The 17,958-nt window shown below is 37.8% G+C and overlaps 1 protein-coding gene across 5 annotated transcripts in view; it reads right to left on the reverse strand.

The window, feature by feature from the left end:
• The window catches only part of HERC1 (HECT and RLD domain containing E3 ubiquitin protein ligase family member 1), a 289,708-nt gene that overhangs the window by 116,967 nt on the left and 154,783 nt on the right, over nt 1-17,958 (reverse strand). For all 5 annotated transcript variants that reach the window (XM_055362535.2, XM_031002448.2, XM_055362534.2 and 2 more), the window contains 5 exons: nt 8,961-9,086; nt 7,168-7,389; nt 3,740-3,892; nt 3,479-3,611; nt 1,886-2,077 (listed from right to left, as the gene is read on the reverse strand). In XM_055362535.2, coding sequence (XP_055218510.1) covers nt 1,886-2,077; nt 3,479-3,611; nt 3,740-3,892; nt 7,168-7,389; nt 8,961-9,086 — 826 coding nt within the window. The remainder of the gene's footprint in view (nt 1-1,885; nt 2,078-3,478; nt 3,612-3,739; nt 3,893-7,167; nt 7,390-8,960; nt 9,087-17,958) is intronic.

A 17,958-nucleotide genomic window follows, 5' to 3' on the forward strand; every position in this document is an offset into this window, starting at 1 on the left:
AACAACATATGACAACATTATTCCAATCAATTATATTCCTACTTTTCATTATCCAGACCAAAATTCACTATCTTTAGGGAGTATTCTGAGTTTATTCCTCCAAAATCAACACACAAATTTATCCATTAAAATGACATTCAAGATTGTTTAATGCTTTTTAAGGCCTGAATTCAGAATTGTCTTAATACTAAGATCCAGACCCATGCTTTCTTTTTTTCTGGGGGGCGGGGGTGGAGGGGAGCAGACAGAGTCTCGTTCTGTCACCCAGGCTGGAGTGCAGTGGCATGATCTTGGGTCACTGAAACCTCTGCCTCCCAGGTTCAAGCAATTCTCCTGTCTCAGCATCCCAAGTAGCTGGGAGTATAGGTGTGCACCACGGTGCCTGGCTAATTTTTGTATTTTTAGTAGAGATGGGGTTTCACCATGTTGGCCAGGCTGGTCTTGAACTCCTGACCTCAGGTGATCCGGCGGCCTCAGCCTCCCAAAGTGCTGGGATTATAGGCATGAGCCATCATGCCGGGCCCAGATCCATGCTTTCTTACTGTACATTTGTTTTTAAAAGTTCTTGACTTCACGAAATGACAGCTATAAGGAACACATACCAATGAAATAAAAATAGAGATTGAAAAATCCAAAAAGCAGTTATTTGAAATAATGGATAAGTTATCTAAAAGGAAAATGGATAAATGATTAATAAAATTACTCAAGAAAAAAAGATGGCACAAATTCAAAAAACAGGAATAAAGAGAACATAACCATAGATATACTAGAGATTTTTTAAAACCATGAATATTATAAATAACTTTATGCCAATAAATTTGAAAACCAACAAAATAACATTCCTGGAAATATATATATTTCCAAAATGGACTTGAGAAGAAACATAAGATGGAAGGGAATACTAATCACTAAAGAATGAGAATTGCCGGAGTCTGTCTACAAACAAAACACCAGGGCCAGATAGTTTCACAGATAAATTCTTCTAAAACCTCAGGAAGAAATAACTCGTATCTTACACAAATTATTTCAGTGAACAGGAATAAAAGAAAGTTCCGCGTTGATGCTATGAGATTAGTATAATTTTGGTAGTAAAAACTAGAAAAGGATAGCATGAAAAAATAAAATTATAGAAAAATATCAGTCATAAACATAGATGAAAAAATAAAATGACACCTTACTCACCTGATAGACTGAATCTTAGCAAGTTCTGAGATGCTTTAGAAAAGAATAAACTGGCCAGAGGCGGTGGCTCCCGTCTGTAATCCCAGCATTTTGGGAGGCTGAGGTGGGCGGATCACAAGGTCAGGAGTTCAAGAACAGCCTGGCCAACATGGTGAAACCCCGTCTCTACTAAAAATACAAAAATTAGCTGGACGTGGTGGTGCATGCCTGTAATCCCAGCTACTCAGGAAGCTGAGCCAGGAGAATCGCTTGAACCCGGGAGGCAGAGGTTGCAATGAGGTAAGATTGCGCCACTGCATTCCAGCCTGGGCAACAGAGCGAGACTCCATCTCAAAAAAAGAAAAAAGGAAAGAATAAATTTGGAACAACTCCATATAAACCCTAATCAACATCCTGATATGGTTGTAAATTTGACACTTGGACTAAGTGACACTTGATCACTGAACTGTATAATGTTAAAATAAGATAGGCCCTCAAGGTCATCTTTCCCACCCCAATGCTTTTCCTTTTATGCTCCAGCCCAGGATTCTTTCCAATAAAATAAGAGGACTTACTTAAATTTGAAAAGTTTTTAAGATTTCAGTGATGAAATTCCTTTGATAGCCTTAGGATAGATAGACTCCAATGGAAAAACACAGTGATGTGTGCAAGAGGAACAACTTTTCTCAAAGGCATTATTTGCTCTTTTATTGTCTTTACTTACCATGAAGAGGCCACTGTAACTCCTGGTCTTCTAAAAGATCAGCAGCTGGCAGGAGTCTATTAAGGCAATCAAGAGGTGGCAACAAGTCGAGGAGGTAACTCAATAAAGGCCGAGCCACTGACACAGGGAGTAACAGCAGGGAGTTAACAATCTGGCAGAGCATACTGCCAGCAGCTGAGACGTATATCACATCTATGAAGGGCAAGAAATTAAACATGGGACAATTGTTTCAAATGAACTTTAAAAAAAGGAACCTAATAAATATTATTTTAGCTTGGAACTAGAGTAGACTCATTCAATAACTCTCTGTTGAACACCTACCTGGTAGCTGATGCAGTATCAGTGTTTATCCACTTTCAGAAAGTACCACCAACAAACACTTTATAGGAAAGCATATGTATCCTCCATACCAACAAATTCAAAGGATTAAAACTGTTTTCCTTAAAATTCATTATGAATTTCTCATTCATTAATTTATCTTCATTTTATAATTCACTCAAGAAATATTTATTTACTCAAGAAATATTTATTGACATACCAGGCACAGTTCTAGGTGAAAGGGATACAGCCTTGAAGAAAGTGGTCAAAACTTCCTGTCCCCTTGGTGCTTACCTGCTAGTGAGGGAATGCTTTCATATTTTTTAAACAAAATTTGCTTTTTTAAAAATCAAGATCACCTTAAATCATGTGTTTTTATAATCCATATTGGTTTTAAATCAATTTTGTTTCAATATTTCATTGTATATCAGGGCAGAGAAGACCATTCAGAAATGAGCTCAGTTTGAAAATATTTTAGTTGCTGTGGAACAGCCAAATGGAGGTATCTAATGAGGAATGGTTTCAGTTTCACAGTGTTCCCTTCTTTCTTTTTTTAGTGGGGGAACTTCAGGGGCAGCTGGTTTTAGATAAACATTAAATTTTGGTTGTCTTTTGGATAACCAAGAAAAGACACCCAGTAGGCAATTAAAGAAACGCTCTAGGACTCAGGAAAGGTGTTCTCAGCTAGATGAAAATATAGGAGTCATTAATATGTACATGGTTGTTAAAGACACTGAGACTAGATAAGACCATTGGGGGAGGAAAGAGGATAGAAGGCAAAATTCGGAGGATCCTCAACATTAGAGGGCATGTCCAAGGAAGAGGAGCCTATAGGAACCCACTGAAAAAGAAGAGTCAGAGGAAGAGGAGAGAAAAAAGGACTGTGACTACACAGAAGCCCAAAGAAAGAATTTCAAGAAGGAAAGTGAAAAAATGGTAAATGATGAAGAGAAAGGTAAAGAAAGAGCAGGTTTAAAAAAAAAAAAAAAAGAGCAGATTAAAAAAATCTCACTTTCTGCCATTTAAAATTAATATTTTTGAGTTTATATCATCCAGTGCCTTTAAATTAGGCCTCTGTCATGCCAAGTAGACTCTTTCTAAGATCAATCACTGCTAACACTACCCCCAAACCAAGACTAAAGGAATCTTCAACAGAAGGAAATTCAAGACCATTCCTATTCCAGTCAGAAGCTTCTGGCTCTCTTAAGACTTTGAAAGGCAAGTGTTCTTGCTTCTTAACGACTGATTAAATTTGAAATGAAATACCAAACTCACCTCTTAATTTTTCTCCAACACTGCCATTCCAAGGACTTTCTTTGAGCAAATTTGCAGAACGTGAATAAATATCTGTGGCATGAGGCAACAAAAGCTGAAGATGTTTATGAAGCAATGCCACACTGCTTGAGTTCTAAGAAGAAAAAAAGTTCCTAAATTACTACTTTGAAAGATTCAAGGTGCAAAAATATCATGGCCTATCCAAATATCTGAGTTTCAAGGTCCCTGATAGATCACCATAAAAGACAAATAATCGCATACCTCACTAATGTTATTGATATGGCAAAATGCCAGCAGCTGTTTCTGTAGTGAACATAGCAGTTCATGAAGATGAGCAGGCTGACTGTTTTCTGATGATGATGTTCCAAGTAGAAATTTATCACTATTCTTTTCTAGCTCTCCAAATGCTTGATCCTAAAATGACACACAAAGGAAGTTTATATTTGAAGTGCTTGAAACTGAAAGTAACAACCTACCATAAATCTGATTTAAGCAGCATTATATGGGCTGGGTGCGGTGACTCACACCTGTAATCCCAGCACTTTGGGAGTCCGAGGCAGGTAGATCACCTGAAGACAGGAGGTTGAGACCAGCCTGGCCAACATGGTGAAACCCTGGTCTCTACTAAAAAATACAAAAATTAGCTAGGCGTGGTGGTGGGCACCAGTAATCCCAGCTACCGGGGAGGCTGAGGCAGGAGAATTGCTTGAACCCCAGGAGGCAGAGGTTGCAGTGAGCCAAGATCACGCCATTGCACTCCAGCCTGGGCGACAAGAGTGAAACTATGTCTCAAAAAAAAAAAAAAAAAAGCATTATATCCTTTCTCCCATTACCAATTTTTAAGTATTTGCTATAACCCTTATGATACTAGCTATTAGATGGTAAAATTCATCAAGCTACTTCTATTTGTTTTTTCCATTAAAAAAAAAAGAGCAGCTGGGTGCGGTAGCTCACACCTATAGTCCCAACACTTTGGGAGGCCGAGGTGGAAAGACTGCCTGAGGCCAGGAGTTCAAGACCAGCATGGGCAACACAGCAAGACTTCATCTCTGAAAAAAAATTTTTTTTTAATTAGCTGAGCATGGTGGTGCACACCTCTAGTCCCAGCTACTTGGGAGGCTGAGGTGGGAGGACCACTTGAGCCCAGGAGTTCGAAGCTGTAGTGAGCTACGATGGTGCCACTGCACTCCAGCCTGGGCAACAGAAAGCCTGTCTCTAATAAAATTAAAATTAAAAAAGAGATATGACAACTAAATACAATGTGTGATTCTGGACCAGATCATGAAGAGGAAGGGCTGGGGTCAGAAACTGCTATAAAGGACATTATTGGGGCAACTGTAGAAATGTAAATGTAGACTATATATTAAATAACAGTTCTGTATCAATGTTAAATTTTGTGAATTCAATAATTATTCTCTTGTTACATAAGAAAATGTCCTGGTTTTTTAAAAATACATACTTAATATATGCTTAAATACTTAGGGGCAGCCAGCCATCTGCAATTTACTCTCAAATGATTTAGAGAGAGAGAACAAATTTGGCTGAAGAGCACAGGGGAATTCTTTGAATGATTCCTGTAACTCTTCTGTGAGTTTTAAATTACTTCAAGTTAAAAATATTTTTTAAAAAGAGATGCTTTGTATATTTAGAAAATATCAAAACTCTATTTTAAAAAGTTAAAAGCACCATTTAAACAACTATTCAAAGAAAATGACTGCTACTATAATATTTTTTGGTGTATTTCTTTCCTTTGTCCTTTTAAAATATTTTTCATAATATTGTTCTGCATATTCTATTTTTGGTCTTCTCTTTTCCAATGGAATCATAAATGTTTTACACATTTTCATAAACCATGTGTATATAAAATATAATAAAATATTCCATTGAACACATGTACCATATAAATTACTTAACCACTCCTCTATTTTTAGATATTTCTGTTATTTCCAACTTTTTTTCCTGTAAATAATCATGTGCTGAATATCTTTAGGCAGAAAATTTGGTTTATGTGTACAATATACAAGACAGAATATGGGAACACTGTAGGGCCCTTGCTCTAAATTGTTAATTAGGACCATTATTTTAAAATCTTAGAACAAATTTGGTTTAAATCACATCAGAAAGAGACAATAATTTATTATTTCTACCCAAAAGCAGTTAGTATTTTATTTCCATTTCCATATAATATATAAATCTGCCTTAGCCCTAATATTCCTTACAACTTTGTTTTAACATTCCTTATAACTTTGGGAAAAATTTTCGATCATTAACAAATGGCTATATACACAATATTGTTCTTATCCATTTGCAGCCATTACTCCTTAACATCAGATTAAATTTACATTCTTAAATCTGAAAGAAAAGAATTTTGTAGGAAGAATGTTCACTCTGACTTAGTGATCAGCCTTTCAACGTGGGTGGGATAGAGCACTAACACTTGTATTGGAAGAAAAAGAGTATGTAGACCAGGCCCTGAAGAGCCACAGGAAACAATATGAATTGATACACAAACAATTCAAAGTTAAGTTGCACAGTACACTCTGATCCTGTAAGTGCTGAAGAGTACAGAGATGTGTAGCTATACGCATCTCTGGCTAGATGGGGTTATTTGGGCAAGGTTTCCTAGAATAGTCAAGTCTTACATCACAGATCGGTAGAGAAAAACAACAGGAAATACGTGTACAATGTACAATTCTGGAAAAGGATGATTTCAGATAAGAATGGTGTGTGAGCCGATGATAAAGGGTCTGAAGAGTGCTGGTGGTGGTGGTGGTGGTGGTGTTTTGAGATGGGGTCTCGCTCTGTCACCCAGGCTGGAGTGCAGTGGTGCAACCTCAGCTCACTTCAGCCTCTGCTCCCTGGTTCAAGCAACTCTCCCACCTCGGCCTCCTGAGTAGCTGGGACTATAGATGCCAGCCACCACGCCTGGCTAATTTTTGCATTTTTAGTAGAGATGGGGTTTCACCATATTGGCCAGGCTGGTCTCAAACTCCTGACCTCAGGTGATCCACCCAACTCGGCCTCCCAATGTGCTGAGATTACAGGCATAAGACACCGCGCCTGGCCTGAAGGGGTTTTAATTTAATACAAAGAAGTTGTAATCTTTAATATAAAGAAGTTATTTAATACAAAGTTATTCCAGCAGTAAGATGCTGAGAAGAAACCAGCAACAGTGACAATAGCTATAACATTATTAGCAGTGAATCATAATGATCTGGCTTAGAACTCAAAGAAATGGCCGGAAAAAAAGATGAATTTAAGAAACACTAGAGATTTAGAATTAATGGCATACTAATACAGGGAAAGCTATAGGGTCCACTGTCCTCTATCCTACTGACCAACCTATTCTCATTCAGTACCAAGTACATTGTTTCATTATAAGATTATAACTGGCAAGGTTAATCCCTTGCTCATTATTCTTCTCTCTAAAAATGTTCCTATTTTATTCTGTTTATTATTCTACAATATCAGAAAAATCTGGTAAAATTCTAAAATAAATCCCTTTGAAATCCTCAATCACATGTTATTTGGTCCCCACAATATTTCAGAAACCCTGACATGTTTTTCCCCTTGGGGGAGAGGGGTCTAGAGTTTGATTTCTATCATAGGTGTTTAAATGTCAAAATACCTTGACTAAAGAGATCCCTACCCCTTTATTCTTTTTTTACTACAATGAAAGAACAACTTACCGTATAAAATCCTAAATTTCTTAAGAGGGTCTTCATCAAAATTTCAGCCAGGTGGGTATCTGGATGGCAGCTCTGAGTGCCATAAGGTTGATCTGACAGATTTCCGTAGCCAGTACACACAGAAGATAGGTCAGCAGCATCAGAGGGTGAACTATAGCCAAGTAGGGAGGCTACGTGGGTATGATCCTGCAAACTTGTCAGGATGATATCCAGTTGCATTCTCTAAAGAACAATAAAATAGGAACAAGTAACTAGCGTAATATGCACTAGAAAAGAACACAAAAGGATCCCAGAAAAAAACTATATTAATCCACTTACTAGCTTAATAAACAATCATCTTCAGGAAGTACATAATTATAAAAACTACCCAATTAATCCCATTTAGGAAAATGCAACTTACAGGTTTTTATTTCAGCCTTCATTATAATGTCTAAATCTCTAAGCTAACATGGCATACTATGCATAATGATTTTAGTACTGTAAGTAGAGAGGAGTACGAAATGCCAATAGATAAATAATATGACACATGATTCTACAGTGTGACATTATCAATGACAATTACTTATTCTAATGTTTAAAATAAATCACTTGAAATCTAAACTAATGCAAAATACTCATTAAAAATCATCTGTAGGCTGGGCGCAGTGGCTCACACCTGTAATCACAGCACTTTGGGAGGCCAAGGCAGGTGGATCCGCTTGAGTCCAGGAATTCAAGACCAGCCTGGGCAACATAGCGAAACCTCCTCTACAAAAAATACAAAAATTAGCTGAGCATGGTGGTGCACACCTGTAGTTTCAGCTACTCAGAAGGCTGAGGTGGGAGAATCACTTGAGCCCAAGAGGTTGAGACTACAGTAAGCCATGATCGTGCCACTGCACTCCAGCCTGGATGACAGAGCAAAACTCTGTCTCAAAAAAAAAAAAAAAAAAAATCACCTATGGACCAGGCACAGTGGTCTCATGCCTATAATCCCAGCACTTTGGGAGGCCAAAGCAGGAGGATCATTTGAGGCCAGGAGTTCAAGAACAGCCTGGGAAATACAGCAAGACCCCACCGCTATAAAAATAAGAAAAAAAAATTAGCCGGGTGTGGTGGCACGTGCCAGCAGTCTTAGCTACTCCAGAGGCCAAGGCAGTAGGATCCCTTGAGCTTAGGATAGGAGTTCAAGGTTAGAGTGAGCTATGATTGCACCACCCTACTCCAGCGTGGGTGACAGAGCAAGACTCTGTCTCCAAAAAAAGATTTAAAAAGAAAGAAAAGTATCAGTAAATATTATACTGCAAATAAGTACCAATTTTTTTTCCTCAAATCTGTATCTCTGAATCTGATAACTTCTACTTGGTTGAGCAAAATGTACTATTTTAAGGTATATAAGATAAAAATGGAAAGAAAAGTAATACTCATATTATCAAATACTTTTTCCTAATAGTCATCTATACTCTTTATACAAACGATTTCAGACAAAGTTCTCAGCATGGAACCAACAGTAACACATGCACTTGATTTCAACTCAGCATACTACAAATAAACCACAGAGTGTCTGGCTTAGTACCATAAGAAACACTGGAAAAATTAGTCCTTATTTTAATAATTAGCCCCAAATAACTTAATAAATTATCACTTGCTTCACCTAAGGTTGTTAAGACAACTGGGAATTCTTCCAGCATAACACATTAACCCATCAAGTACTTATGCTCCAAGAACACATGGCAATTTATTAGTTTTATTTCCTTCTCAGTCCAAATTTTTAGGATACTACTGGTTTACTTACACAGCAAGCAAAGGCCTACCTGTCCTTTAGATAAGCTTTCCCATCTATCAGGTCCTTGAGGTAAAAGAGAATGAAGTAATTCCATCCGTTCTCGTAATGGAGGTAACAGCATGGTTGCTCCCACTGATAAAGTTTCAATTACCACCTAATATCAAAAGAGAAAAGTGTACTGATTGGCCTGGTTCTTAGTTTTTAACAAAAACACACTTAAAGCGAACTCACTGACTACTAGGATCATGTAAGTCTAAAAAAGATGGCATGATAAAAAAGAAAGCATGCAAGTCCTCCTTCAGATGTCTTTAAGAAGACTATGAATACATATTTTGGATTTGCCACTAAATAGCTAATCATCACCTAACAAATATTTAGTGTTGATTCTATAGCATTCACCCTGGTAAGGCTCTGTGCAAAGTGATTTGGGTGCAGAAATGAATAAGACAAAATCTCTGCTTTCATGAGCCTACAGTCTAATGGGAAAGAAAGACCCTGAGCAAGAAAGTATAAATGTGAAAGGAGTCACATAGGGAAAGCAAAAGGGTGCAAGAACTTGCGTGAGCACACAAACATGGCAATTAACATGGCCTATGGGCTCATGGAAGATCTCCCTGAGGATCAGGCATTTAAGAATTACAGAATTAGAACACATGGATACAGGAAGGTGAACATCACACACCGGGGCCTGTTGTGGGGTGGGGGGAGCAGGGAGGGATAGCATTAGGAGATATACCTAATGTTAAATGACAAGTTGATGGGTGCAGCACACCAACATGGCACATGTATATATATGTAACTAACCCGCACATTGTACACATGTACCCTAAAATTTAAAGTTTAAAAAAAAAAAAGAATTACAGAATTAGTAGGACCTGGCTAGACAAAGGTCCAGGTAGTGGGAACAGCATAAGGAATAGGAGCTGCATTATCTTAGGCCTCATAACTTCTCTGGGTCATGGCTTCTTTATCAGTAAAAACAGTGTTGGACTAAGATAAACGCCATAGTGCCTGTCAGTTCTAATACTCAATTTTTCTATAAGTCAATGTTCTATTAATAATTATTTGAATTACTATAATGATTGAAAAATTCAAGTACACAAGAAGAATAACCCATCCATCCAAAAGCATGTGTCCTCCAACACAGTTAAGAACAGGACAAATCTTTAATGCCTTTCTCAAAGTACTCTACTCAAACTAAAATAAAGCTAAAATCAAAGCTAAAATCAAATTTTAGCTGTGGAAATTCAACAAAGGTGACTAAGGATTAAGGACTAAATGCACATATTCTGTTTCCAAAAGCCCATCTAAAACAATGGGCAGGGATTGGGGGGATAAGTCAAAAAGACCCCCGTCTCCAGAATGGAAAGGAAAAAACAGCATCAAAATTTTGGAAACAGAAAGGAACAGACAAAGGATAACTGACCTAAAAGATCTGAAATGGCTACACCCTAAGTCAAAAATGAGAAAAACCAAAAAACACTTTGATTTGTACTGTAGAATTCCTAGAGGCTCATATACTTCTGCAAGAGGGCAAAAAGGAAGAGCTCAAAACAGGAAGATTGGTTGAAAACTGGTTAAGATAATAGGCACAGCTTACCAAACTAAAATTGGGTGATTTTAAGACAAAGTGTTCATTCTGAATACTGAGACTCCTAAACTCTTTTTCCTCACCAGAAGACTGTCACTCAGGTTTATACCTTGTAGCAGTAGTTTAGAAGAGCCTTCCTTTGAAGAATCTCACTAGCCCAGTAGAAAAGACTTTAAGTGACAGACATGAAATGTTACCTTCCCCTAAAATATAGCCCAGTCACATCAATCTACAATAAATTTGATAAACCTCATCTCTCTCTGTGTAGAGAACTTTTAGCATCCTTCAGCCTTTTAGCATCACACTCTCTTTTTTTTTTTTTTTTTTTTGAGACGTAGTCTTGCTCTTGTCGCCCAGGCTGGAGCGCAGTGGCACAATCTCGGCTCACGGCAACCTCCGCCTCTGGGGTTCAAGCGATTTTCCTGCCTCAGCCTTAAGTAGCTGGGATTACAGGCATGCACCACCATGCCCAGGTAATTTTTGTATTTTTAGTAGAGATGGGGTTTCACCATGTTGGCCAGGCTGGTCTCGAACTCCTGACCTCAGGTGATCTGCCCACCTCAGCCTCCTAAAGTGCTGGGATTACAGGCGTGAGCCACCACGCCCGGCCATAGCATCACACTCTTACCCATGATTGGCTTCGAAGCCAAAGGTTATTAGAAATTTGAGGAAAGCCTTTATTATGACAGAGACTAAAACTAACAGAAATGGTCTAATTTAAAAAAAAAAAGTACATAGAAACAAGAACAAAAATTAGTATCTTCAAAAAGTGTAAGACAGAACGGGAGGCTACTAAAAAAGGAACACTTCCAGAATGAAGAGCTCTTATAAATTAAAAAGATGATAAAAGAAACAGAAAATCTCAATAGAAGGGCTAGAATATAGAATTAAATTTCTTATAAAGCAGAGGGGGGAAAAGATGGAAAACAGGAAGGAAAACACAAGAAAATTAAGAGGACTGGCTCAGGAGGTCAAGTATCCCAATAAAAAGGAGTTCCAGAGAGAAAGAAAGAACACAGAAAACAATGAAGAGGAAATCAACAAAACACTTCCAGATATATATATATATCTTTTTTCCAGATATATATATATATTTTTTTTTCCAGATATATATATATCTTTTTTCCAGATATATATATATATATCTTTTTTCCAGATATATATATATATCTTTTTTCCAGATATATATATATATATATCTTTTTTTTTTTTTTTAGTAGAGAAGGGGTTTTGCATATTGGCCAGCTGGTCTTCAATTCCTGGCCTCAGGTGATCCGCCCACCTCGGCCTCCAAAAGTGCTGGGATTACAGGCGTGAGCCACTGTGCCTGGCCAAGATAATTTTTTAATATTGAAGGTTATGACTTTCCCCACATCAGTTCATATCATTTTGAAATGTGAGAACACAAAGGACAAGAAGAACTTGCTATACAGCATCTAGAGAGAAAAACAGATTTCCATACAAAGGATCAAAAATTTGAAGCGCACTGATTTTCTAAGTAACACCACTGAAAACTAGAAGACAATGAAGCAATGACTTCACAAGTCTTACTGAAAAATGATTTCCAATTTAGAATTTTATGCCTAAACCATTCATGAAGATATTCAATTGTCAAACTGTTTAAGTGTGAGCATATTTTCATTTAATGTATTTTCTATCAGTCCTCTCTCAGAAGCTACTGATGGATGAAGAAACCCAGCAGAAACCACCTTAACCATGTGATTGAGGCCAACATTGTCAGTAATAAGATATATGGACATCATTAACCTCATGTAATAACATACCAAGGACACATTATTTCTGTGGTATTCTTGCCCAAAATACATAACTCAATCCCATCATGAAAAAAATGACAGAGATATTCAATAAAATAATTAAATAATACTCATGAAATGTCAAGCTCGGGAAAGACAAAGAAAGACTAAGGAATTGTTGCAGGACACTAAATTGTTACAGAAGAGAAATAACAATTAAAAGCAATATGGGATCCCAAATAGGATCCTGCAACAAAACAAGGACATCAGTAGAAAACTGACAAAATTTCTAATAAGATGTTTACTTAATAGTATTAAACAATACTAATTTCTTTGTTTTGATAATTATATAATGTTTATGTAAGACATTAACATAATAGGAAGGTGGGTGAGAGACATATGAAAACTATTATTTATGCAATATTTCCTTAAGTCTACAGGTAGTTCAAATAAAAAAATTTTTAAAAGAAGAAAATTCAGAGAGGGTCAAAGGAAAATGGTGGGAAAGCATACAAGAAACAGCAGCAATGTGGTTACTGCAAATAGATAAATTACTAGAAGTTTCAGAAATAAGAAAAGAGGAACACAAATAGCTGTAAACAGAAACAGCCTGTGTATAACATCCTGGAACAATCTATCTCCAAGTATTCTTCTAAGATGCAATGGCTGTCAAAGAGACCCAAAGAATAAAAAGATAACCCAAAATATAATTTTTTAAGTTTACTTTTCCTTATTTTATTCTAGTACTTTTACCCTTTTCAAAATCTTACACTATCCCGTTTCTGATAAATATTAAATCATCACAGTTCCTACTCACCACCAGGATATTCCTCCAACCCCATTTGAGGGGATATGTCCCTCTACTTGAAAAGTCAGTTTATTTTTTTTTTCAAATTGACATATAATCCACATGCCACAGAATTCACCTCTTGAAAGTATAAAATTCAATGGTTTTTAGTCTATTCAGAGTTGTGCAACCATCACCACTATCCAATTTAGAATATCTTCTTTACTACCAAAAGAAAAAAAGCCACGTGCCCATTACCAGTCATTCCCTATCCCTGCTCAAGACCTCCAACAACCACTAATATACTTTTTTTTTTTTTTTTTTTTTTTTTTTTAGATGGAGCCTCGTTCTGTTGCCCAGGCTGGAGTGCAGTGGCGTGATCTCGGCTCACTGCAACCTCCATCTCAAAGGTTCAGGCGATTCTCCTGCCTCAGCCTCCCAAGCGGCTAGGACTACAAGCATGCGCCACAACGCCAGGCTAATTTTTGTATTTTTAGTAAAAAAGGGTTCTACCATGTTGGCCAGGCTGGTCTCGAACTATTTATCTCAAGTGATCTACCCTCCTCGGCATCCCAAAGTGCTGGGATTATAGGCGTGAGCCACTGCACCCAGCCCACTAAGGTATTGCTATGGACTTGCTTACTCTGCACATTTCATATAAATGGAGTTATATAGGCCGGGCGCGGTGGCTCATGCCTCTTATCCCAGCACTTTGGGAGGTCAAGGCAGGCAGATCACCTGAGGTAAGGAGTTCAAGACCAGCCTGGCCAACATGGTGAAACCCACCTGGGCATGGTGGTGTGCGCCTGCAGTTCCAGCTACTCGGGAGGCGAGGCAGGATAATCGCTTGAACCCAGGACGTACAGGTTACAGTGAGCCGAGATCGAGCCACTGCACTCCAGCTTGGGCGACAGAGCAAGACTCTGTCAAACAAACAAATAAATAAATAAATAAATGGACTTACACAATATACGGCCCTTTGTGTCTGGCTTCTTCACTTAGCATATTTTTTTTTTTTCTTTGAGACAGAGTCTCACTCTGTTGCCCAGGCTAGCATGCAGTGGTATGATGTCAGCTCACCGCAACCTCTGCCTCCCGGTTTCAAGCAATTCTTGTGCCTCAGCCTCCCAAGTATCTGGGACTACAGGCATGCGCCACCAGACTCAACTAATTTTTGTATTTTTAGTAGAGACAGGGTTTCACCATTTGGCCAGGCTGGTCTCAAACTCCTGGACTCAAGTGATCTGCCCACCTTAGCCTCCCAAAGTGTGCAGATTACAGGTGTGGGCCACCGTATCCAGCCACTTAGGATAATATTTAGAAGGTTCGGTTAGGTTGTAGTATGTATCACTACTTCACTCCTTTTTATGGCTAAATAATATTACGTTGTATGAATATACCAAATTTTGTTCATTTGTTTATCAGTTGACAGACACATGTTGTTTTCACCTTTTGACTATTATAAATAATGCTGCTATGAACATTCATGTACAAGTTTTTGTGTGGACATATGTTTTCAATGCTCTTGAGTACAGACCTAGTAGTGCAACTGCTGGATCATACAGTAACTCTATGTTTAACTATTTAAGGAACTGCCTGTTTTCCAAAGCACCTGCACCATTTTACATTCTCATGCAATGCATGAAGGTTCTAATTTCTCCACCTCCTCCAATGTTTGCTATTAGTCAGCCTTTTTGATTACTGTCACTTAGTGGGTGTGAACTGGTATCTCAGTGTGGTTTTGATTTGTATTTCCCTAATAATTAATGATGTTGAACATTTTTTCATGTGTTTACTGGCTATTTGTATCTCTTCTCTAGAGATATGTCTACTCAGATTCTTTGTTCATTTTTAAAACTGGGGTATCTTTTTTATTGTTGAGTTGTAAGAATTCTTTATATATTCTAGAAACTAGAACCTCATCAGATATATGACTTACAAGTATCTCTCCCATTCTGTGTGCTGTCTTCATTTTCTTGAAAGTATCCTTTGAAGCACAAATGTTTTTAATTTTGATGATGTCCAATTTATTTTTCCTTTGGTTGTTTGTGCTTTTGATGTCATAGCTAAGAAACCATTGCCTAATCCAAGGTGATAAAGATTTACGTCTATGTTGTTTTTTTTTTTATTTTTTTGTGAGACGGACTCTTGCCCTGTCGCCCAGGCTGGAGTGCAATGGTGCGGTCTCCACTCACTGCAACCTCTGCCTCCCAGGTTCAAGCAATTCTCCTGCCCCAGCCTCCCAAGTAGCTGGGATTACAGGCGTGCACCTCCACACCTGGCTAATTTTTGTATTTTTAGTAAAGATGGGGTTTCACCATGTTGGTCAGGCTGGTCTCGAACTCCTGACCTCGTGATCCGCCCGCCTCAGCCTCCCAAAGTGCTGGGATTACAGGCGTGAGCCACCCCGCCGGGCCCATCTTTTTTTTTTGCGACAGAGTTTCATTCTTGTCTCCCAGGCTGGAGTGCAATGGTGTGATCTCACCTCACTGCAACCTCCGCTTCCTGGGTTCAAGCAATTCTCCTGCCTCAGCTGGGATTACAGGCACACGCCACTACACCCGGCTAAATTTCTGTATTTAGTAGATACGGGGTTTCACCATGTTAGGCTGGTCTTGAACTCGACTTCAGGTGATCCACCTGCCTCGGCATTCCAAAGTGCCGGGATTACAGGCATGTGCCTGGCCCTATGTTTTCTGAGTTTTACAGTTGTAGCTCTTATATTTAGGTCTTTAATCCACTTTAATTTTTTTGTATATGATGTAAGGGGCCAACTTCATTCTTTTGCATGTGGGTATACAGTTGTCCAAGTACCATGAGACACCATTCTCTCATGAAATAATTTTGGCACTCTTGTAGAAAATCAGTAAGCCACAGATGTATGAGTTTATTTCTAGACTCTTAATTCTATTCCATTGATCTATATATTTATCCTTCTGACACAGCCACTCTATTTTTATTACTGTAACTCTAAAGTAGTATGTTTTGAAGTTGGAAAGTGTGAGCCTTCTAACTTTCCTCTTCTTTTTCAAGACTGTTTTGGCTACTATGGATCCTTGAATTTCCATATGATTTTAGGATCAGCTTATCAATTTCTGGCAAACAAAGCCAGCAAGAATTTTGATAGTGATTGCACTCAATCTGTGAACCAATTTGCAAAGTATTGACATCTTCACAATATTAAGTCTTGCAATCCATAAACATGAGGTGTGTTTCCATTTATTTCGGTCTTCTTTAATTTCTTTCAATAATGTTTTGTTCTTTCAGTGTACAAGTCTTACACTTCTTTTGTTAAATGTATTCCTAAGTATCCTATTCTTTTTGATGCTTTTGTACATAAACTTGTTTCCTTAATTTCATTTTTTGATTGTACATTGTTGGTGTATAGAAACAATTTTTGTACATTTATCTTTTACCCTGAAGCTCTGCTGAACTCGTTTATTAGCCCTAATAGTTGTGTATGAGTGTGTGTGTGTTCCTTAGGATTTTCTACACACAAAATCATGTCATCCGCAAACAGAAATAGTTTTACAATTTCCTTTTCAATCTACATGAGTTTTATTTCATTATCTTATATAACTGCCCCAGCTAGAATAGAAATGGCAGGAGTGGAAGTCTTTATTTGATTCCTGATCTTAGGGGGAAGGTTTTCAGTCTTTCTCCATTGAATATGATATTAACTATAACTTTTTCATAGATGCCCTTTATCAGGTTAAGAAAGTTCCCTTCTATTCCTAGTTTGTTGAATATTTTTATCATGAAAGAATGTTGAACTTTGTCAGATGCTTTTTCAGCATCCAGATAATCACATTGTTTTTGTTCATTTTTTTCTATTAATATGGTGTATTATATTGATTGATTTTCATACTTTGAAAATCGGATACATCCCATTTGGTCATGGGGTACAATCTTTTAGGTAAGTTGCTGGATTTGGTTTGTTAGTAGTTTGTTGAGAATTTTTACATCTATCTTCATAATGGATACTGAAGAATGCATCAGAGTACTTTAATAGCAGGTCTATAGTTTTCTTGCAATGTTTTGGTCCACAATTAGGGTAATACTGGCCTCACAAAATATAGTTGGGAAGTATTAGCTTCTCTTCTACATTCTGGAAGAGTTTGTGAAGAACTAGTCTTAATCCTTCTTTAAATATTTTGTGGAATTCACAAGTGAAGCCATTTGGTCCTGGGCTTTTCTTCATGAGATTTTTCTTTAAGGCCAACAACTCTTTGACTTGCCCTTTGAGACTATTTTCTAGATCCTGTAGGTGTGCTTCAACCTTTTTTATTCTTTTTCTTTTGTCTCCTCTGTGTATTTTCTTTTTTTTTTCTTTTTTTCTTTTTCTATTTTTTTTTTTTTTGAGATGGAGTCTCACTCTGTCACCAGGCTGGAGTGCAGTGGCGCAGTCTGGGCTCACTGAAACCTCCACCTCCCAGGTTCAAGCGATTCTCCTGCCTCAGCCTCCCGAGTAGCTGGGACTACAGGCATGTGCCACCACAACCAGCTAATTTTTTTTTTGTATTTTTAGTAGAGAAGGGGTTTCACCATGTTGGCTAGGAATGTCTCTATCTCTTGACCTTGTGATCCACCCACCTTGGCCTCCAAAAGTGCTGGGATTATAAGCGTGAGCCACCATGCCCAGCTCACTAATTCTTTCTTCTGCCATCAATTCTGGTATTAAAGGATTCTGAGGCATTCTTCAAAATGTCAATTGCATTTATCAGCTCCAGAATTTCTACTTGATTCTTTCAAATTATTTTAATCTCTGTTAAATTTATGTGATAGGATTCTGAATTCCTTCTCTGTGCTATCTTGAATTTCTTTGACTTTCCTCAACAAAGCTATTTTGAATTCTCTGTGTGAAAGGTCACAAATCTGTTCCTCCAGGATCGGT

The sequence above is a fragment of the Gorilla gorilla genome, chromosome 16 (assembly GCF_029281585.2).
Source record: "Gorilla gorilla gorilla isolate KB3781 chromosome 16, NHGRI_mGorGor1-v2.1_pri, whole genome shotgun sequence".
Classification (NCBI taxonomy): domain Eukaryota; kingdom Metazoa; phylum Chordata; class Mammalia; order Primates; family Hominidae; genus Gorilla; species Gorilla gorilla.